The sequence below is a fragment of the Stenella coeruleoalba genome, assembly GCF_951394435.1.
Source record: "Stenella coeruleoalba genome assembly, chromosome: 1".
Taxonomy (NCBI): Eukaryota; Metazoa; Chordata; class Mammalia; order Artiodactyla; family Delphinidae; genus Stenella; species Stenella coeruleoalba.
This window is the reverse complement of record NC_137169.1, coordinates 161,109,247-161,132,228: the sequence shown is the minus strand read 5'-3', so window position 1 is coordinate 161,132,228 and position 22,982 is coordinate 161,109,247. Positions and strand designations below refer to the sequence as shown.

The 22,982-nt window shown below is 42.9% G+C and overlaps 2 protein-coding genes across 5 annotated transcripts in view; both read left to right on the top strand.

Annotated features, from left to right (window-relative positions):
- Positions 1-13,734, top strand: part of RBBP5 (RB binding protein 5, histone lysine methyltransferase complex subunit) — a 36,200-nt gene extending 22,466 nt beyond the window's left edge. The window contains exons 6-14 of one of the 3 annotated variants that reach the window (XM_079935212.1): positions 419-528; positions 1,594-1,713; positions 1,802-1,955; positions 2,053-2,124; positions 2,762-2,879; positions 4,204-4,273; positions 5,018-5,247; positions 5,970-6,047; positions 11,647-13,734. In XM_079935212.1, the coding sequence (XP_079791338.1) occupies positions 419-528; positions 1,594-1,713; positions 1,802-1,955; positions 2,053-2,124; positions 2,762-2,879; positions 4,204-4,273; positions 5,018-5,247; positions 5,970-6,047; positions 11,647-11,675 (981 nt within the window). In that variant the 3' untranslated portion in view covers positions 11,676-13,734. The other 2 variants (XM_079935211.1, XM_079935210.1) reach the window with 2 other exon arrangements.
- A 183-nt stretch (positions 13,735-13,917) lies between these two features.
- On the top strand, positions 13,918-17,255 carry TMEM81 (transmembrane protein 81). 2 transcript variants are annotated; one of them, XM_079935234.1, is made up of 2 exons: positions 13,918-15,915; positions 17,071-17,255. In XM_079935234.1, the coding sequence occupies exons 1-2, from the start codon at positions 15,247-15,249 to the stop codon at positions 17,131-17,133; spliced, it is 732 nt and encodes a 243-aa protein (XP_079791360.1). In that variant the 5' UTR covers positions 13,918-15,246; the 3' UTR covers positions 17,134-17,255. The 2 variants fall into 2 exon arrangements, with proteins under 2 accessions (XP_079791360.1, XP_079791359.1); XM_079935233.1 differs by having other exon boundaries at positions 13,918-17,202.
- Positions 17,256-22,982: the final 5,727 nt, after the last annotated feature.

Below are 22,982 nucleotides of genomic sequence, written 5' to 3'. Positions count from 1 at the left end.
ACCTGTATAAGTGGACTCATCCAGTATTTGGTTTTTTTGTGATGGGCTTACTTCCCTTAGCATAATGTCCTTAAGATTCATTCATGTTGTAGCATGTGTCAGAATTTCCTTTCTTTTCAAGTTTGAATAATATTCCATTGTATGTATGTGTCACATTTTATCTGTTGATGGATACTTGGGTTGCTTCTACTTTTTGACTCTGGATAATGTTAAACATTATCTTCTAACAATAGGTTAAGACAGTGTCCTTTAATTGAAGAGGTAAAAGGCAATAGCAGTTGATCAAGTTGAATACATGGGAATAGAGATATTTATATTAATATTTTCACCCAGTCTTTGCCCAGCTTCAGAAACAGAAGTCAAATCTAATTACTGTAAGTTATCAGAATACTTATTATTTTTCTCTTTTAAACTTTAGATCTTGGTCCTAAAAACAGATTCTCAGGATCTTGTTGCTTCCTTCAGAGTAACAACTGGAACAAGCAATACCACAGCCATTAAGTCAATAGAGTTTGCTCGGAAGGGCAGGTAAGTGAGACCTGTCTTTTTAGAGACAGTTTTAAAAGTGAGTAGAATGCAAAATACATTGAGATTCACAGTTTTTGTGTATATTATACTTATTTTTTTTTTTAAGTTTACTTAGAAAATAGTTATAGAAACTGTCACTATCTGGTTCTTAAGTTTATAAGATTTACTGCTTTGAGCCAGCAGTCACATCTTATTGGGAGGTTAACAGGCAGTTCCTTTACAGAAAAGATGTCTGAGTGGTCTGTGCATAGAACCAAAATGTCTGGCATATGGTAAACACTGGGTAAAAGTGAGCTGTTATATTATAATCAGAATTGATATCACAAATTCACATAGTAACTGAATATGCACTTTACTTACATAAAACCTATTTATTTTACCCTTTTAATTTCAGATGTTTTTCTGATAAGTTTGATTACCCAGCTAGAAGTAGATTTATGTATCAACAGAAACAACAAGAAAATAGGTTGTCAGTAAGAGAAGTAACAGTCATCCTATTTTGTATGGGAACCACCATACATACTTAGAGGACATTAATGTTCAAATTCTCTTGAAGCAAGAGACAATGAAGTCTGTAAGAAGGTGGTAAAATAACTTGTGTTTTAGACAGGTTTCCAACACTCAGTGTTATCACAGTAAAAAATTGGGCAATCCAGAATGATATATTTAGTTTATTAACTCATTAAGAATATACTATATATAAAGCAGGCCAGAGGAATGAAGTATTTATATATATTTAACTGTAAGCTTGTGAATTCGGGAAACTGGTTTCAATTTAGAGGTTTTGGATTTTAGTCAAATACTGCTGATTAGTTTGTGCATCTAGGGTTCAGGGATTACACAGGAAGAGAAGTAAAGCGTTTTCTCACTTCACGCTATATTTTGGCTTGGAAGGTGACAAGTAGATATATCAGTAGTCTAGTCTATTACTTAGATTTTCACTCAGTCTCTCCCTGATTTGTTAGTTGTCTTATGGTACTGTTCTAAGTAACTGGTAGCCATGGAAAATGTTAACAGGAACAGATTCTGACCTCTGGTGTTGATATTTTTTTATCTTTTCTGTAGTTGCTTTTTAATTAACACAGCAGATCGAATAATTAGAGTTTATGATGGCAGAGAAATCTTAACCTGTGGAAGAGATGGAGAGCCTGAACCCATGCAGAAACTGCAGGACTTGGTGAATAGGTATGTATCACAACCTAGAAGAATATGTGCTAATTCATGGCCTGGGGTCAGGTTCTGGTTCTATTTGGGTACTTTCTTTGTCCTTTAGGACCCCATGGAAGAAATGTTGTTTCTCTGGGGATGGGGAATACATAGTCGCAGGGTCAGCCCGGCAGCATGCCCTGTACATCTGGGAGAAGAGTATTGGTAACCTGGTGAAGATTCTCCATGGGACAAGAGGAGAGCTCCTCTTGGATGTAGCTGTGAGTAGGATGAGAGGTTGCTGTTGTTACTTATGTAATACAGAAAATCTTGGATTCATCCTTAGAATTGATTTTTCTTTGCTTCATTAAAATTTAGTGGCATCCTGTTCGACCCATCATAGCATCCATTTCTAGTGGAGTGGTATCTATCTGGGCACAAAATCAAGTAGTAAGTATTTTTCTGGTTTAACTGCTTTGAAGCTAGATACCCTTTCCTTTTATCAAAGAACTTTACAAATAGTAAGCCCAAAATTACCTTATATACTTTCTTTTCCATATGATTCTTCTAATTAAATAGTTCAGTGCATCTAGTTTTGCTTTATTTTAATGGTAAGGTCTTGGTCCAAAGTCAATTTACCAGCTCTGTTTTCAGGGAGAAAATCTAGTGTACTTCCTGGTACGTTTTTCTGTTGCTCATCTGAGATAGAGTTTTCTTGTGCTTTTCTTATTTTCAGTTCAGTTAGCTTCTGTTTTACATCTTGGTTTTATTTTGAACACCTTTAATTATATTTGTAATCAGTGTACTCAGAAGAAAACTTAACATTTTACCTCAGAATTACATCTTAAAAAGATTAAAGAAGGCTGTTATTTATGAAAGAACTACAGTTAATACCATGGAATGTTTAAGATAGGAAATGCCTTAAGGTAATAAAACTGTAGACACCTAATTTTTATTATCTGCCAAATTTGATCTCAGAATTTTGAGTCTTGTTCATGGTCAGTCCTTTTATTTATATCATTAATGTCTAGGTTACAGACCGCTGCTTTCTCACACAGTTAAGTAGTATGTTTTGTTTGTGGCATAGGAAAATTGGAGTGCATTTGCGCCAGACTTCAAAGAATTGGATGAAAATGTAGAATATGAAGAAAGGGAATCAGAGTTTGATATTGAAGATGAAGATAAGAGTGAGCCTGAACAGACAGGTAATATTTCTCAATTGCAGGTAGTATTTCCCAAAGGAAAAATGATTGTTTTACTCAGTACTCATTCTTAATTTGTGTTGAAAATTCATTTCAGCACTTAGTCTAATTTTTTTTCCTAAGCTTACACAGTTTTGACAGTGTTTTTAGAATATTTATTTGTAAGGCATTGACTCAGGGTTTACATGGGCGTTCCTAGGGCTCAAGCAGCTCTCTTAACGTTTCACTTTGTATTTCCTGACTAATTGCAGATGATTAAATGAGGATTTGCATGGGGCACCTAACAAAGCCACCCACACACGCTGGGTGCTCAGCTGCTGTTTGCGTATTGTCACTCCTTTGTCAGTAAGATGAAGGTAAAGAGCATGGGCTCTGGAGTCAGACTGCCTTGGGCAGAATACTTATTCTTTAAACCTGAACTTCCTTTTCTGTAAAATAAGGATAACAATAGTACCTGCCTTTTAGGGTTGTGGGGAATAAATGAGATAATTCATGTAAAGGGCTCACTATAGTGTCTAGGCCATAATGAGCATTCAGATGTTCTCTTCTATTATGATTATGATCGTAATCATTGTTATTTTTATCTCTTGGCTTCTGAACTTCTAGATAGGAAGTTACTTGAGAATAAAGATTTCATTTTATAGCCCCATCGTTGTCTAAACACAGGGCTTTGCATCTGGCAGGGGTTTGTGTGTATGAATGCTTAATGTGCCCAGTTGGCACTGTCAGCTTGAGTAATTAATGCCACGGGTCATTGACTGCTGGGCCACTTGATGATGTCAGGAATCGGGGAATTGGGATTGAAATTAGTTCTCTCCAGCTTGAAAGTGCTGGTCCTCACTTTTGTGATATTAGATAACTTACATGCCTCCTGTGCCTTAGAAAGACCGTCAGGGCTGCAGTATATTCTGGATTGTATTCGTGTTATTGGACTGTGTTGTACGAAGCCTTCCCAAACTTCCGCAGAAGTTCTTTCTCCTTCCCATCTCCTTGGCACATTGCACAAACCTTTACTGCAGCACTTACTGTGCTACAGTAACAGGAACAGATTCTGGAACTGAAATTATCTGTGTGTATGTGTCTCCCCAGTTAGACTTCTAAAATTTTTACTGAAGAACCGTTCCCAACTTCCTGGGGCATTGCTCTATTCCCAGTGCCTAGCGTGTGGTGGAAATTCAGTAAATATTTGCAGAACGACTAAGTAAAACAAACTGTTTGGTTTTCCTCCTTTGTTTCTCCTGGATTTCAGTTTATGAAAACCATAAGCTATATGTAAAAAGCAGTTTTCTACTTCTTCTCACACCTCTGCTGTGTTTTTGTCCTGCAGGGGCTGATGCTGCAGAGGATGAGGAAGTGGATGTCACCAGTGTGGACCCTATTGCCGCCTTCTGTAGCAGGTGAGCTGCCGCTGAAGGCTGGGCCTGGGGTGCTCCTCCTCCTCAGTCTCTGGTTGTGCTGCTCAGTTCCCCGGCTCTTCCTTCAGGCCCATCTGCCTTTGACCTCAGAGATAACTCCTTTGGTGCGCAAGAAATCCCTTCCCTTCTCCCTTGATAGAAAAATCTTAAGGAAGTGAAATAATTTGTTTATGCCGTTTATTTTTACTACTGATTTTATTAATTGTGTTGTCTGATTTCCTTTTTTAAAAGTTTATTTATTTATTTTTGGCTGCGTTGGGTCTTCGTTGCTGCGCGCGGGCTTTCTCTAGTGGCAGCGAGCAGGGGCTACTCTTTGTTGTGGTGCGCGGGCTTCTCGCTGCGGTGGCTTCTCTTGTTGTGGAGCACGGGCTCTAGGTGCATGGGCTTCAGTAGTTGTGGCACGTGGGCTTCAGTAGTTGTGGCTCGCGAGCTTTAGAGCACAGGCTCAGTAGTTGTGGCGCATGGGCTTAGTTGCTCTGCGGCATGTGGGATCTTCCCGGACCAGTGCTCGAACCTGTGTCCCCTGCATTGGTAGGCGGATTCTTAACCACTGTACCACCAGGGAAGCCCCTGTCTGATTTCTTTTTATTTGTCTTGGCTTTCTTGAAATTTTAGATCCATACGTGTTGCTTATGGTTAGATGATTCTGCCCTAGAGGAAGGGTTCACGGTTTAAGCAACTTTCTCCTCTTTTTTCCTATCCCTTTTCTGATCCTGTTCCAAATAGTGATGAAGAGCTGGAAGATTCAAAGGCTCTATTATATTTACCCATTGCCCCTGAGGTAGAAGACCCAGAAGAAAATCCTTATGGCCCCCCACCGGATGCAGTCCAAACCTCCTTGATGGACGAAGGGGCTAGTTCAGAGAAGAAGAGGCAGTCTTCAACAGATGGGTCCCAGCCACCTAAGAAGAAACCCAAAACAACCAATATTGAACTGCAAGGAGTACCAAATGATGGTAAGAGCCACATTTTCTCTCCCTCGCCTGACAGAGGCCACTCTCTAGCACAATCTGGTAATTTCCTGTTTGGGTGATTTTCCCTTAAAGGAATTTTCCCATGAGTCTTTTTTATAGTGCTTTACAACTTTGTAATAATTTCATCTGCTTCACGTCTCTTTTAAAATGGGGAGATTCTGCCCTCAGTACTTTGCCTCAGATGACATACTTTAAGTCTGACATCTGGCTCAGTTTGTTTAAATACCCTACCTCTCCCCCAAGATTCTCATTAGGTAGTAAAGTACTAGTCAGACTTGGACAACCTTAATTCTTCCTACCTACTTTTACAGTCTGACTCTAGAAGCCTTTTTAATTACATGGTTGAGTCTGGCCTGTTGCGTACCAAAGCCCATTCCCTTTCTGCTCTCACATGCCAGTGTGCACATGTGCATTCCTGTTGTGGCTTGTGTGATAAAGTGTCAGTGTGTCTTTGAGCTACCTTTTCCATTTAGAGCTGCTGTGGCTTCGTATGAATCACATAGGCCATGTGGCCAAGGAACTATTTCTCATTTAAGAGCCACACTTCTGTAGTTTATAATTAATAAACAAAACAAACTTTTCTTCTTGTATTAGTGGACCTGAGATGCAAGAGCAGAATTCTTTGCTCATGGATAGGTGGCATGGCACATACTCAGTTGGGGTGATGTGTGGATTTCTTTCTTTGCCTATCTGTCCTTTTACAGAAGTCCATCCACTACTGGGTGTGAAGGGGGATGGCAAATCCAAGAAGAAGCAAGCAGGCCGGCCTAAAGGATCAAAAGGTAAAGAGAAAGATTCTCCATTTAAACCGAAACTCTACAAAGGGGACAGAGGTTTACCTCTGGAAGGATCAGCGAAGGGTAAAGTGCAGGCGGAGCTCAGCCAGCCCTTGACAGGTAAGGACACATTGGGAGCACTGTCTGGCTTGCTTCGTGGCCTTGCTTTGTACAGCCCCTGACTCCGTTTAACTGCAGCATTTTTTCCTTCCTTCCCTCCTTTTCCCCAGTGGCAGATATTCTCTGAGTTTTAAACTACTGCTGAGGGCAGGCTAAACCAGATTTGGCTTAATTCAGTGGCTCTTAACCTTGGGTCTATAACCAGGTTTCAGGGGATCTCCATTCCCTTGGTCTTATGCAAAATATTTTATGAATAATTTTTGGGGGAAGATGCCTGTACATTTCACTGGATTCCTGTAGGAATCTGTGACCTGAAAAAGGGTAAGAACCCCTGGTTTAATTCATTTTTTTAATCTGTGTTTGCTCCTAGGTTTTTTGTTTTGTCTCAAATGAAAGATCCAAACAGATAACCAGAAATATGAACTTCTTTATACAGCCCTTGACCATTTAACTGTAGCATCTTTTTTCTCTCTCTTCAAATTGTTCAAATCCCAGAGGTGGTGTTTTTCTCTCTTTCAGTAGTCTAGAAGCAGTGATGGAGTTGTTTGTAGTACCATCATGTTAAGGAAGAAGATGAGGTGTTTTGTTTTTTCAAACAGGAGATTACCAAAAAGACAAACTTTGTAGCTTCTTAACACCTAAGCCTCTTGAAACTTACTGTTTTCTCACTTCTATATAATTGAGGGATTTTTATTGGAGGATGGAGAACAGTTTCAATTTCCAGTCAAATACTTGTGAATCTAGGCTAAATGGTCTTTTGTTTGGAAAATAGTAAGCAAACTCAAGTTCATTTCTGCTCAAATATTGTTGGGCTTTGGAAACTTTTTGTTTTGTTTTATATTTAGGCACTGCTTTAGTTAATACATTACTCTCAGTTTTCTGTGGCTAGGTCAGTAGATTCAGAGGCAGGACTAACAAAATATCAGTGTTTGTGTTTAGGGGTTTTTTTCCCCCACTTTAAAATTTTAATTGTGTTAATCCAAATGTGATGATATGCAAAACAGAGTTCCTTAAGCCAGTTAATCATTGTGAACATGAATTCTCTTCTGCAGAGAAGCTGAAACAGACTCAATTAGTCATCATTTTGAGTATTCCCCCTCAAGTTCACTAGATTTAGACTTTCATAGTCCAACACCATACCATTGGAGCACTAGCATTTTTTTTCCCAGCAACAATATTTATGGTACTCCACCGATAATCAGTTACCATCTCCACATTCAGTCCACTTAGGGCCATGTCTGTATATTTTTAAAAATAGCCTGGAAGAGTTATATGGACATTGCCAGCAAAGATTGCATGTCAGTAATTGACTAATGTAAATAAAAACCATCCTTCCATAACCCACTTCTTGCATAAGCAGATGCCACTATAGAAGAAACAATTTGAAGTTCAAATAGATTTCCCTGGCCCCAAGAGCTGAAATGCTTCAGGGTGATTTCAAATGTAGGCAAACATATTGAATTAATTGAAATACTCTAAGACATACTTTCCCAGCATCTTCAGAATCTATCTGTAAGTAATCATTCGCTTTTTAATACTAAGTGTATGGCAAATAAACCATTTGAAGTTTTTAAAAACTAAAATTTTCTCTCTATAATACAGTGATTTCAACTTTTAATTATAGCTGATATGATCACTAACAGTTACTAAATATTTTTGACATTTCTCAAATTGGGTTTTTGTCAAAGGTACCATGAAGTACTGTTACATTTTACAGCTTAGAGTATAACAGCAGTGGTATTTTTTAGCTATGCTTCAAAAACATGTAAATGAGATGTTAGAAAGTTTGCTTAGAAAGTTTACTTAGCCGTAAAGGAATGGGCCTTTTTATTCCCTGAAGTTTTCAAAATACTGCATTGAAATTTTGATCTGTGTGTGAAATACATAGTGTTTGTACATGTCAGCATTTCAAAACTCCTTCTAGCAAGACTGGATATCATTATCAATGGCCTATTAGAAGTTTATTCCCACTCACTCAGCTGACAAGGTTAAAAAAGGTACCGACCTCGTTAAAGGCTAGAACCTGTGTCTTGAAACAGCAGGGTGCTTCAGACTGGATTTTTATTTTCTTCATTATTGTTATCAGGGACTTGAGTTGGTCAGCCTTAAATGGAGGCAGTTATTTTAACGGCTTCACCCTTTGAAAGGACTAGAGGAGACTTTTACATAACAAGGCCAGGGTGATGATACGCTTTCTGACACCACACAGACAAAACAACTGTCTAGATTACTGCAAACATTTCACCAACTTCTCATGATTATCTGCATCGCATACTTCCCCGTGTAACCTCTACTTCCTTCTTCCCATCTTCTTCTTCTCTTGCCTTGGTTCCTTGGCCTTTTCCTGAATGGAAATCTCCAAAACTGAAATGGCCAGATCAAACTCCCGAGTGTGCTGAGGAGCAGGATCATTAAGAAACCTCAAAAAAGGCATTGTGGTTTAGTCCTGACACTTCCTCAGAAGGGCTTTTAGCCACTAGCTGCAGTGTGGTTTGGGTCTTTATGAAGGCTGTGAGTCTGGGGGAGAGTGCTGAAACTGAGTATCATATAGCGCGCCATTAGAAGTCTCAGTTTCAGGACAACCTGTCATACCTTTTGTGTGGGTTTCTTCGGGCGAGGGTGGTGCTTCATCCAATACCATTTTCAGCTTGGAGGGCCCAGAGCAGGCAGAGGCTGGCTGACACATGCTGTTCATTTTCACATAGCTCCCCCAGGCCTCTGAGGTAATAAAAACTTTATGTCTCACGTTCTTCCACACCTTGGAGAGTTTCAGTAAAAAGCAGCATGCTGTCACTGTGGATTTTCCACCAGATATTAAGAAATGAATCCTGATCCTCAGTGGCTGAGGCTGAACCATCTTGAAAGATTAGTTCAGTCTGATGGGTGTATTTATAGATCCAGTGCTTTGTGGACCTCCCCGCAAATGCCCTGCTTTTGCATTAGAGCCAAATCATTTGAAGGCAGATTGTAGGTGTAGGCTACTGCTCAAGTTAGATAAATGCCAGCTGTTTGTTAATATCTGCAATTCATCAGTTACTGAAGAAACTGTTCAGTAAGCCCTGATAGGCCTGACAAAGCTGCTATAGTCTGTTGCATGTTGCAACAGGAGATTATGCATTTCAGGCGACAGTTGGAAGACACATAGACCGCCAATAGAAGTAATGTAGCCATCTGGAATCTGAGACTGTAGAAAATTCTTCCCTATCAAACAGCTCATCAGTATTGAACAGTACCAGTGGACTCACATCCACGAAGACACACTTTCTGTGATGAGGGAGGACCCATCAGTGAAGCTTAAGGGTAACCCTGAGCCGGGGACTTTTCAGAAAGTCCAGATCGACATAGCACCATCTATCAGATTCCCCCTGGTTACCTTATTAGATACTCTGCAGAGGACAGTCCTCAGGATCGAAACTTGAGATGTGAGCAGAGCCACCAGTGTCCCGGTTGCCCTGTGACCGCTCAAAGATTGCCCTAGAAGTAGGGCTCCTTGGCAGTAAACACCCTCGGTAGCAAGTGTGACAAAGTTGTGGTCTGTCACATATGTGGTCTAAAGGCCTTGTGGGTTGGTGGGCATGAAGGGAATGGTCTGTTGAGGCCAAACTGAGCAGAGGTGCCACTTCTGGGGGCCGACAGGCCCCGCGCTGATTTCCCTGCCTTTGGCTGCACCACTGCCCTCCTGGTGCTGGCCCCCCACCCTGGGCCTCTGAACTATGTTCTGTTCACTTGCTGAATCTGATTGTTTTAAATGATTGGTAGGGGCTTCCCCCCCCCGCCCTTTTTGAAAAATGATCAGTCTCTCAAAGACTAATTTATGAATTCCTGCTAAAATCATATTTTTAGATGGCTAGTTGGGTATTCTCATTCTGTGTGGTCTTATTAGCTGACTAAGGTAATGTTTGAAAATTAAGTGTTTTCTTAAGCCACCCTGGCTTGGCTGCTTTGGGGAGGTACCAATAACAGCTGTTTACCATTAGCTGAATTTTTCTTAATTTTATATTACTGGAGATTTCTGTCATGTTGCGGGTAAATAATACTTGGGGCAGATTTTTAAGTAGCCTGGAGATCTTCTGCTTTGTTGCTGTTGCTGTGTATCTTATCTTGCTCACAGACTTGCTTGCTCTGGTATTGGTTTGTTGCCTGATGCCTCAACAAGCTTTGTTTTTGGTCTGTTCACAGGAAAGAGAGCGATTAAAGAAAAAACATTAACTGACCTCAGATAATCAGTATAATGATGTAGCTCATTAGTCATCTTGAGTGCCCATTATTAATGCAAGCCACTTTTTCCTCTCATGAGTTAGGCTTAAAATGTCAATGTTGTCTTTTTTTAAACTGTTAAACTAGATTGGTCAGGGTACCTGTGGAAACAGTCAGAGAAGCTAGCCTTAAAGTGTTAAAGGCCTGTTACTGAGCCCTGTGGAGTAGATTCTTTTATCTCACGATTTTTAAAAAAATCAATTCAAGAAGTTAATTATTATATTTTATGTTGAAAGATCTGAAAAACAGATGCTTAAATATACTTTTTATCTTACTGAACTATATAAAGTTTAAATTTGATTTTTAACATGTAGCATCCAGGAGAGTTTGTATCTCATAATTTCAGTCTCTTCTCAGGCAAATTGGAATTTATTTTTATTGCCAGTTTTCATCTGTGCTTGAACTTATTTAAAATCAGGTTAAAAGCAAGGTTTATAAATGGGTACTTTTTTTTTTTTTTTTTTTTTACAACTTGGGCAATTATTTTTAACTATTTTACCTTCAAGTGGAATGTTCTTCCCCATTCCAGATGACACTGGGAGGACTTTCTTCACCTTGATCTCTTTTTACACTTCCTAGTTAATATTTCACAGCAACCCATTTAAGGATGTCCCTCAGAGATTGAACAGCTTCTATGGAGTAATCAGGGAAGTGTTCATTTGATTTTACTATTTAGGATTTTATTTATTGATCAGTTGTTGGCGCATAGAAATGCCAACAGTAGTTTTCATTAACATTTCACCATATTTGGGATTCTGAGGAGCTGAGAGTATCATTTAAGGAACAAGGGTGTTTGGAAAAGGGTTTGTTGCTCACCTTTAATCATTTAGTGGCGAATTAGTTTAGTATATGAAAGATTGAAAGAGGCAGTAGTACCCTAGAATTTCCTTTCCTCTACTTAACTGCACTTTTTGGAATGTGAAGCATTGTATGTTAACACCTTGGAGAATGGTTAGAAGCTTGGAAAATGTGTAGAAGTCTGATCATTTTGCCTTTTTTTCTCCCTTTGGGGCAGTGCTGAGAAAAGTACTGAGGGAGGGTGGGGTTTGGATTATTTGTTGCTTCAGTAAAGAGTAATTGGGAGTTGGAGTTGGTTTTAACTTAAAGGGGGGAAGTTCTTAGCCCATGTGTGCTTGTAATGCATCGTCCAGCATCTGTATTTGTGTTCTTGAAAGTAACTGGTCTAAGTTGATGCTAAAAGAAATCTTTTTATGTCTCATCTCTTTAGCAGGGGGAGCGATCTCAGAACTGTTATGAAGGCCCTTGAAGTTCTTTGTTCTTCCCTACTTTGCCATCGTGTGGCCTCTGGACACTGTGGTCAGTCATTTGAGATTGACTTTAATTTAAAACAAAGGCCTCTGTCTTCCACCCAGGAGGTGGAAGGAGTGAATTTTATGTTTGAATGAAGAATTGAATTAAGGAAGAAGAATATATGTCCCCTTCCCTTTCAAGCATAAGTCCAAATAGGCTCTCAGGAATGAGGATTTGTGAAGACATCAAACAGGAGTTTTGACTCATTTAAACTTTAATGCTTGTTATGTTGCTGGAGAAGAGATTCCTGTTTTGCTTGTCTGTCTTTACTGTACCCAGCACCATTTCGGCCTGTCATTTCCTATCTCCTACTTTCCTTCCCTCCACAGTGCACGTCCTTGAGTGACTTGTTCTTATCTGTAATTTTGCTGCCTGTATCCTAGAAAAACGTCTGTTGCACATTCTTTCTTCCATTTTTAAACTTACCCACTCACCAGATACCTCCTATATTTCCGTATTGTATTACAAAGATGGGCAGAAAAGAAAGTGCTGGAAAGATTTCAGATTTTCCAAAAGGAAAGAAAGATAAGAAAGGCCCCCTCTTTGTTCACATACTGTAACATTTTGCTCCAGAAGTTGAGCTATAAGAGAGTCAGGTTTTTCTTTGTATCCTTTTCATTGCATGGTTCCCTCCAGTATTGGTTCATTCTCATTAATCATGGTTTTTGAAGATAGCTAGTTCATTTGTCTCCAGCAAAGAATCATCAGTAGTTTATATTGCTTTACCTGTACTGGCTTCCAGAGCCAGAAACAAACCGAGGTGTCTCTCAGCAGACTTCTTTTTTGCTGGGGGTGGGGGAATCTATGCAAGGACTAAAATAAAACCGTCCAAAATCAAAGCAATGACAACACAGTTCAAATCAAAAAATCTAAGCACCTTTTTTTTTTATCATTGCTCGTGGACATCTGTCCTTCCCATCAGTCATTGCATTTCCCCTCCTTGTATCCACACCCCTTTTCCTTCCTACATGTTTCCAGTCACTTCCTTTCTGTGAAAGGTTGCTTAGCTTTTTAAAAAAAAATTTTAATTTTTGCTTTTGCTGTTCTTTGTATAAAAAGTAGCAGATTGGATGGATGTGTACACTAGGTGTTTGAAATTCTCTGAAAATCCAGAGTGAAGAAACCAGGTGTGGAGGGAGGGGCCTCTCCAGCCTCTCTTGAGCAGAGCTTTGAGCTGCCTGGAAGTGCTTAATCTAGATCATCATTTTCACAGTATTTTCAAAGGAGAGTTAAACACTGTGCTTGTTGGGAAATCTCTGTCAGTTGGTGGTTGCTCCGATAGGTAGCCAAACGAGGTGATTACCTTTTGGATTTTAGCATAGAAATCAAAGTAGAACACATCAACAAGAGCCTCTTCCATTCCATCTTTAGAACCAAAACGTTCAGTAGTTGAAGCAAGAGCTCTCCCTGAGTCAGTGGCAAAATGTCTATATTTTTAGATGCCACTGCTTTTTCCTCAGATGCTCATTTTGTGAATTTCATTTCCTATTGCATATTAGACCAGTGGTTGAGATTGGTAGGTGGGTCACTAGACATGTTTTTGTTTTGCAGACATTATTTCCATTTTGTTTCTCTTTGTACTGTACAGTGCAGTAGTATGCAAACTGTGTGATACAAGAGGTTTCTGCCTTATTTCCACATGCAGAGTAGCTGGGGGTCCTCTGCCTGAGCATTGGGATGTTCAAGCTCTGTCCACCTCCTAAACCGGCTACTGAGAAAGTCAACTTCAGCCCTGTCAGAGTGTCTCTGGCAGCAGCTCCTAATAATTATTTATGCTTTTGGAATTTGTTTCAGCTCCTAAAACCTTCTGTCTATTTCAGTTTGATTTTCTCGATTTGTACAATATATGCATATTCTTTTTCCCTTTTGTCACCTGCCCACCCCCCAGTGTTTTGTTTTCTAATGTTCTGTAGTTTTGTACGAGATGAGACTTAGCCTTGGGTACTTCTTGCTGAAGCTTTAATGCTTTGTAAATAAAACCTGATGTTTATTAAAGAACAGGTGTAGGTGTGTGTTTGTAGACACTGATCACTTCTGAAAGTCACCGGCCACTTCACTCTGTACAACAGAAAATGCAGCTTACTTTGTTGATATTAGATCTTCTCCGTGTAGAAATAACAGCTGGAAGGGCTAAGGAGTGGCCAGGTAGTCCAGATACCTGCCTTTGGACAAGAATATAAAGAAACAATTCAAGCAAAAAGTTAGTGAAAAAAGGATCATGTAGGAATGCCCTCTCTTCCAATTCCTTAGCTCAGTAAGTGTATAACTACTCTGTAGAGGCCTCAGTGCTAGGAGACATTGTGGAGCTTACAAAAACTCTTGCCAGGAAGTTCCTGCCTTCCAAGGACCTTTCTTAAAGTGTAAGTACAGATAAATTCCTCTTCATTAGCACTTTTTCTCCCTAGATTAAATAGCCTTGAAATCCATCGAATACTTATTGTCTCCTAAAGAATAAGATGTTTCATAAAGTCTATTTAAGTCTTTGATTTTAATCATCTCCAAATCTGAGTGTCTACTTATTAATCCTGTTATGTGACTGAGAATCTTTTTTGACATCATAGCTGTTGCATAGCAACTTTGACCCAAGTGAATGATGAGCTCCTTTCTCGTTCTGTGGGGTTGGGGGGACTGGACTGAGAGTCAGGAAGAATTATATATCCTCTCCCCCAGAATATATCTTCGGTACCCTTAGGAACGAAGAGTGCCTAGAAGTGGGAGAGGAGTTGCATTTAACATCGCCTGTCTTGCTGCTAAGCATTGATTCTAAAAGCCCATTTGGCCCTTGCCTTCGTGAATTTTCATTTCTTTTTAAAATTCCTTACACACTTTACAAAGTGTTTTCATGTACAGTTTATCACTTTTGATGCTCAAAGTGACCTTCCTGAAATAGGCAAGGAGGTCTTAATTTACAAAGGAGGAAACAAATTCAGGAAGGGTAAATCACTTGCCTCTCAGTCCAGAGTTCTTAATCCTTTTTATAGAAGGTTTAGGAGCATTTAAAGTTAATAATAACTTAATTCAAGTTAATCCTCTCTTTTTTTTTTTTAGACTTGGTATTTGATTTCTTATTTGGGCAGATTTAGCTGGTATTTTGAAACCTTTGAATTCAGAGCCTACAATTTGGAGGGGAGGGGAAAGGGTGAGGAATGGTACAGCCTTACTATACATTGAGGTAATTTGGAAAGTCACTTCAGCTTCTGAAGTCTTTTCATCTTTGTTTCCCAAGAGGTGGACTTAAATGCATTAAAAGGATGGGAAAAGAATGAAGACTGGTAAGGTGGTTGTTAACAAGTAGTGATAGTAAAGCAACAACCTTGTGACATTTTTTCTGCCGTGTGGCCTCACCTGTTAATAAGGACTGGACTTTTATTAAGTTGTATTGTTTTATTGACAATGCATGCATCATATCTTTCGACTTTGAAGGCTATCTCATGTCGAAGGAATTAAATTACGTTGCGGAGGATTTAGCTGGAACACGTCGGGTGTTGGCTGAGGGTGGTGAAATGCCTACTAAGACATGAAGACTTTGGCCACTAGTTTCATCCTTGGGAACCTGGTGTTGGCCTTCTATCTCCCTTTGGTGGTGACTTTACCTAAAACACTGGCCATTCCTGAGAAACTGCAAGAAGCTGTGGGGAAAGTTATTGTCAATGCCACAACCTGTACTGTCACCTGTGGCCTTGGCTATAAGGAGGAGACCGTCTGTGAGGTGGGCCCTGATGGAGTGAGAAGGAAGTGTAAGTCTCAGCGCTTGGAATGTCTGACCAACTGGATCTGTGGAATGCTCCATTTCACCGTTCTCATAGGGCAGGAATTTAAGCTGAGCTGTCTGAGTTCAGACATCCTGGAGGTTGGACAGGAAGCTTTCCGATTCACCTGGAGACTTGCTCGGGGTATCATCTCAACTGATGATGAAGTCTTCAAACCCTTCCGAGCCAGTTCCCACTTTATAAAGTTTCAGTCCGCTCAGGAGTATGACTCTGGGACCTACCGGTGTGACGTGCAGCTGTTAAAGAACTTGAGACTTGTCAAGAGGCTCTATTTCGGGCTGAGGGTCCTTCCTCCTGACTTGGTGAACCTGAATTTCCATCAGTCCCTTACTGAGGATCAGAAGTTAGTAGATGAGGGCCTGGAAGTGAATCTGGACAACTATTCCAGGCCTCAGCGCCCACCGTGGAAAAAGAAGGTGACCATAGCTGTGGGGATAGGAATTGCCAGTGGTGTGACTGGTGGCGTGTTGGTGAGCATCGCCCTGTGCGGTGCACTGAGGGTGATCCACAGCAGTGCCATCCTTGAGACCTGACAAACCTTGCTGCCGAAGGGCTGGCTGCTCAGGAAGCCAAACTAGCTTTTCAGGGGAGTGTTCTGCCTGCCGGATTGTGGATTAACTAAGTGGGGGGGCTTCCACTACCACAGGAGTGAGTGGGGGTTGTGATGCGGGGCAACATCATGGTAGCTGTGGGCAATATTCCCTAACTCTGTGTCCCAGATGGATCTCTTCCAGATCTTCTCTGCCCACTAGGTACCCAGGAAACCTGACTGCAGGCATCTCCCTGCTCCTGGGAAGAGTTCTGTCTTCCAAGTTTGCATTCATTTTCTACCCTTTACAACTTGTATGCCTCCCTACCTTGATCTCCCTTCCGAGCAGTATAATCGTGTAGAAGGATATAATAGCTTTTCTAGTGAAAGTGTTTTTTTCCTCTTCAATAAAAACAATTCCCAGTAGCTGTATGGAAACCTAACCTTTTCTGCCCTTTAGTTTAAAATTTCTTGCAGTTGTTTAAATTGTCCCATAATCAGTCTGGTTTGGGGTTAAACTTACACCAGCGTTTTTAGAATAGACATTGAACATATCGCTTTGTTGGGGGCATATGCCCATGTGTGGCAGAGCCGAGGGTGTTAGTAATGACTTCTGACTCAGGTATGTAAGAGACAGTCACTAAATGTTAATAAATTATTTGCACCCCTTATACACTCCCAGGTGAAACCTTTGTGCTCAGTGCTAAGTTGAATTCCTGGTGAAACCCTGGATTCTTCAGCTGGTAGATTGCCCCTGAACAGTTCCTAGGCTTGCTCCCTGTTCCTGTCCTTCTAGCTCTTTCAGTGCCCTGAAGCTTGTGCTGCTGGAGGTTTCTTACAGCAGCCAAGGCCCCGTAACGGAGGACTAGTACCTTCCTTCCTCAACAGGAAAACCAATCTTAAGACCTTCAGAGGCCATTCAGACTGTGTCTGAGATAATTGCCTTGGCTTGTGGAACTATCAGGGAAATTGCTCTTGGGCCGCCAGCTGAGCTAATTCTATATGAGATAATTAGCATTTCTTCCCCTCACTTTTTTCTCAGCACAGAGGAAGTAGCAGAAACAAGACTTGGACCAGTGGTTATCTTCTCTGGCCGTGTGTCTGAATCACCCGAATGAGCTTTTGAAAAATAAGATTCCTGAGCCCTAACCTGAGGATGCTAATTCAATTTAAATTATGACCAGTGGATCTCTGTTATTTCTTCTATTTTATATATAAAAATAAAGTCCAACCCATAGAAAAGTTGAAAGAAAGGTTTGATGACATCCACAGACCCTTTAACTGGATTCACCGATTGCAAATGTTTTGCTCCAGTTCTCTTCCTCTCTAAATACATATTGATTTTATGTGAAGCACTTGAAAGCTAGTCACAGACATTGTGACCTTTTACCCCTAAATCATGTATGCATCTCCTAATAAGGACGTTCACCTGTATAACTACAATGACTTCATCACACTAACAGTTTCCTAATCTTACAAATAGTTGATACTTCGTTTCTCCCAATTTCTAAAATCTTAGAACTTTTAACTTGATGTTTGATCTAGGATCAAATGAAGGTTCACGTATTACATTTGATTATTATTTCTCTTAAGTCTTGTTTTACAACAGATCCCCTACTTTTCTTTTTTTCATGACATTCATATTGAAGAGGCCATTTGTCTTGCATAGTGTCCCACAATTATTTCCTCATGAGTAGATTCCTGAGGAATGAATCTTAAACATTTTTGACAAGAGCCCAGCGAAAATAATATGTACTTATTGCATGACCTCGGGAGGCACAATGTCAGGGTGACCCATGGTTGATGCTAAGCTTGATCGTTTGGTTAAGGTGGTGACTGCCAGATCTCTCCAGTGGTGGACCTGTATATGTTTTCCTTTTGTAATCTGTGGGGTGATGCTTTGTGATTATCTGGTTTCTAAAAAACGTTCACAAGCGTTTTAGAATCCATTCATGGTCTTTGCCTTATTATTACGTGCTGGGGATTGCAAAATGATGGATTCTTTAAATTCATTTTTGTATTTATTACCCTGCATTTTTCTGTAAAGAAATGCTATTCTTTTTATTCTTCTGACGTTTCAATGAATTCTCTTTTATATTCAGTGAATTATATATAATCCATTACTGTTGTCATATTTTTGATGTTCAGATTGTTCCCAGTTTTGGCCAGAAGTCCCTTCAAGCCAACTCCTTTGTCCTTTTGGTGTGGTCCCACTTGACTTTGAGCATGTCCTTGCATGGTAGTGTTGCAGCTGGAAAATGTGACTAGAAATTCAAATTCTTTTGGTTGTTGTGAAGAGAGGCTAGAGGCACCTTCTCACCAGGTGGGGGTCACTATGTCTCCGCAGGGAGAAGACTTCCCTTTGGTACTGCTGAGTCAGTACAGGTATCCCCCGCTTTTTGAAAGTTCACTTTCCACCACTTTGGTTTTAGGAGAAACCTACGTTAGTACCTGTTTTCGCTAACTGAAAAGAAATCTGAAGGATTTTCACTGTTTCAAAAAAAAGGTAATTGCTTCTTTGCTTTACACCATTTCAGCTTAAGAAAGATTTCATAGGAACACTCTACTTTTGAGGAGCGGGAGAAACCTGTACCTCAAATGTCTTAAAAATCAGGGAAGCTTGAGCAGTACCATCAGATGAGCACTGTTTACTGCCCATCCTGTTAGGTAAAGCCAGCCAGCCTAGGAGAATGCCTGCTCTGCTGAGGCCTGCCTTAAAGTTGCTTGGCCTAATTTTTCTCCCCTCCCAGGACTGAATGAAGCAATATGGACCGTGTGTTGTGACTTCCTTAGCGGTGACTGTGTGAAGGCTGAAGGTGTTGGGTAAAAGCCTAGGGTTAGAGAACAGGACAAGGAGATACTCTTTAGTCTGAGGATAAAAACACGCACAGCTGGTGCCAGCTGCCTCAGCAGGTTGAGAAACCGTCTTTATTTAAGAACTGCCTGCTACCAGAGTCAATAAATAACTACCATTATAAGAAGTGTAAGAGAGACAGACAGTAGGTCAGTGGGAGCGGGTCCATTTTAACAAAAACTGAGTTAAGTCAGTGGTCCAGTGAAGCCCCAACCCTTGCCCAACTGTGAGTTTTTCTAAGCTATGCAGGCCCTGGAGGGGGTGGGTCAGTTGGAGTCTGGGGGCCAAAGCAGGGTGCACCCCATCTGAGGGCATGAGGCTTCCTAGGGCTCTGGGGAAAGCTATCAGACCCATTTTTTTTTTCCTCTCCAGTTTCCCTTTATTGTCCTGCCTTCCCAAAGCCTATGACCATATATACAGCTACCAAGCACCTCTTTCCATGGAGCTCTTTGAAGTTCCTTAAAAGTGCCCATCTAATCCCTCATGCCACTCCAGGAGCCTCTCTGGCAACCTTGCTCATCTCCAGGATGAAGCCCAGGTTAGGTCTGAGCCAGGGAAATAGCTGCACCTGTGCCTCAAACCCAGGTTTGAGGATACTGTTTATCCCTCCGATACAGAGGAGCCCAGTAGGCTGTTATATTCTGAGATCAGGAAGCACACAGACCTCTAGCTGGAGAAGAGATGAAGGGAGTGAAACATTCTAGAGCCAGCTCGGGCTCTTGCCCAGAGTACACTAGCGTGGCTCCTGCGACTGCCAAGAGGCAGCAGTATATGCTGGGAAAAGAATGCCTGGGGTGAGCCTTGCCCCGTAAATGACTGTGACTGCAGTCACTCCCCCCTGCATGCTGCAGCGGGCAGGAGCTCCAAGACTCTTCCTGTGCTGAGCACCTTCTGATTCCAAGAATCCCAGCCCTGACGGACACTTGCAGCGTCCCCTCCAGTCTTCACCTACCCTAGACCCCAAGACAAACAGCTGTCAAAATTTCTCAGAGGTCCCTACAAAAGGAAGAAGCCCCTCAATTACTCAGTCCAGGGTCTCCTTGAAGATGTTTTTTCTGATGGCTCTCCTGTCATTTTATCAAAAAGAGCCCCCCCACCCCATGGCCCTCCTGTTCCCTGGGACCACCTGTATCATTTGATTCCCTGGATGAAAGTAGGTAACCCAATCGCGCTGGGCCCTGAGACTCCACCTGAAGAGAGCTGCCCTCCCCCCAAGGGTGAGGTATACATCTGGGCTGTTGGAGCAACCAGGGCTGAGCAGCCAGGGCTGGGGCAAAGGGCGCTATAGGCTGAGCCCCAATGTACACAGAACGGAGACTCTCCCGAGCCCTGAAGCGCTGCCTGTCCCTAGTCCTCAGGCACTTGCTGGCCACTGAGCTGTAGGGTGAAGTACTGGTTTGTGGCTGTTTCCCCTTGGTTGCCTGTCTGGGGCTTGGCGTGTGAGAGGGGAGAGATCCAGGATCGAGTCGTTACCACAGCAGGAGCGAGCCTCAGCGCGTGCGGGCAGCGAAGGCGACAGTCGGGCCTCTTGGGCAGGAAGGGACTCTGAGAAGCCGTCTGATCTCTTCTTCTGCCTCCACACCAGCTCCTGGGCAGCCACGTCACCAACAGGCTGTTCCCCTTCACGTGCCTGCGTGTCCTCAAGCCACCTGCTGTCTTATTCAGTCTTAACCAGCACTCTGCCTGAGTCTTGGCCTGCAGGAACATCCATTTTAGTCCAGCTCTGTGTCCCCCAAACAAGTTCTTCCTGCACGGGGCTTACGTTTTCCTGAGGCTGAGTTCTCCTAGTTAGAAAAACCCTTCCTGGGTTTCCCAGAGGGTCTGTGTGCCTCCACAGAACTAAGACTCTCAGTCGTTCTCTCTTGCCTCAAGCAAGCTTAGGGGCTGCAGCCGCCAGCTGCACAGGTGAGTCCCTGTGGCAGTCGAGGTCAGCCCTCTCGGCCCAGCATCTAGACACCTGTCCCTTTGCTGCTCCTCCCGCAGCCGAGGCAGTGAGGAAAGAATCGGCTAAACCCTGGAAGGAGGTTTTTTACTTTCAGCATCCCCTTTCTGATAGAGCTGGGTACAGGCCAGATCACAGCCATGGGGGACCAGGGTGGATGCTAGGACAAGTTTGGGTCCCTGCAGTGGAAGAATGGTCACTCAGCTGAGCCCCCAGCACCTCGCATGGGGGTGAAGGGTGGGAGCAGGTGAGGAGGTTTTGATTGGAGGGCTCCAAGGAGGCAGTCCTGGGCCAGGGGCAGGCTGGTAGGTTCAGTGGTGGCAGGGAGAAGGCATGTGAGCTTACATTTTTAAAAAATTGTAGTGGGTAAACACCAACATAAACCTGCCCAGGAAAATAGAGCAGGACTTGAAAAATTTAAAAACCATAACAAAATAGAGCTCTAACTGTAAACTACAGAAACCAGGCTCAGGGGGCCTGTGCCCTACAAGATGTCCCGCTGCTCCTATATGTGAAGGGCCACCTGTCACAACATAGGCTTTGGAGTTTCCTGGTTGTGCCACCACTGCTGCCTGGATTTGGGGAATCCCTGCCCTTGCTTTGGCCTCTTTTCTTGGAGCAAGGGCAAGGGGAGCAGGGGGCTTCAAGCCAGCACTGCATATTGAGGTCCCAGCAGAAGCTAGGCTCAGAAGGCAAAGAAAGACTGGGGTCTCCTGTAGTCTGCATGCGCCTTGGGTTGGGACCCAGCCATGCCGAGCACCCCACCATCACCCACCTGCACCTCTTGAAGAAGAATTTTCATAGCCCAGCGCCCTTCTTAACCACCTTCTTAACCAGGTCATAGCCATTCAGCACTGCCCCCTTCCTCTGGGTAGACAAAGAGCCTGGGACAGGAAGGTTGGAGAAGAGTGCTATCCCAGCCCCATCATTGACAGGCTGTGTGACCTGAGGAAGGCCCTGCCCCTTCCAACTCTGTTACCTCATCTGTAGAGTGGTGGCTTGGGCCCAGTGAGGTCTATAGCCTCTTCCAGCTCTGACGTGCTGTGACTGGTAATACACCCAGAGCGCAAGCTAAGATGTCCCATTTATTTACCCCTTCGTCTTCTGGGGGAATGCAAAAGAGCATCCGAGGCAGCCTGGGGGGCGGGTCGCCATGTGGCCCAGGGCGTTCCTGCGAGCAGGTAGGGCCGCATTTATCCTTTGCCCTTCTCAGAAGACTCCTGACTCCAGACACACAGAATTACAGCTGCATTTTGCTGGAGGAGGACGGTGGAGGCACTCCTGCCTCCTACTCAAACCTGCGAGGGACCGTGCAGGCTGGGGCTTGGTGCGGTGGGGGACCTGCCCAAGACAAGCCCTTTAGTCACCCAGCCACCTGTAGTGGCTTCTGTCACTCTGGGGTGACAGGGTTGGGTTGGCAGTATTGGCTAAGAGGGCAACGTCACCTTGATTGTGACTGTGCCGCAGGCCAAGTCTGGTGCCCCTTTCCACCAGGAGTCTCAGCTTCTCAACCCCTCTTAGCTCCCACCCAGCAGTCGGGAGCGTCGCCCCCCGGAGCTGCAGGGGCTCAGGCTCCCGGCCTCAGACACCAGAGCACTGGTTCTCAGCCATCAAGGTAGGTGGCAGGGGCCTCCAGGGAGTTATCCAGGACAATGTCAGGGTCCAGCCGTGCTGTCCTTTAAGAGGAGAAAGGAGGAGAGTCCCTGGTCCCCAGGTTTGGCCCTCTCCTTAGACTGAGAGATGCTGCTGTTTAAGCTTTGTCCCGTTCCTGTCCGGTGTTCCCGGGCTTAGGACTCCGCTCTCTGGAGCAGAGTCCATATGCGGTCCCAGAGTGCTATCTCCGCTGATGCGCAGATGCCTGTTTAAACCCCCTTCTTCCTGTAGGCCTGCCTTCCATCCAGGCACCCTAGAGGGCCCAGGCATAGGGTTCAGTATCATCATGGAAGTTACTGTCTGGTGCCTCTTGCTTTAAAGAAAAAAATTCCTCGCATGGGTTCTATCCTGTGGCAGAATATGAAATATCCTACCTCCTACGAAAAGGGCACTGCTTAAAGTAGGTATTTAAAACCAGTCATTCTCAGGCACAGTGTTGGGCCACCTTGGCATTGGGAAGGGGCTGGGGCCAGCTGGCTCTGTCCATCGGAGGTGGGTGTCCAGC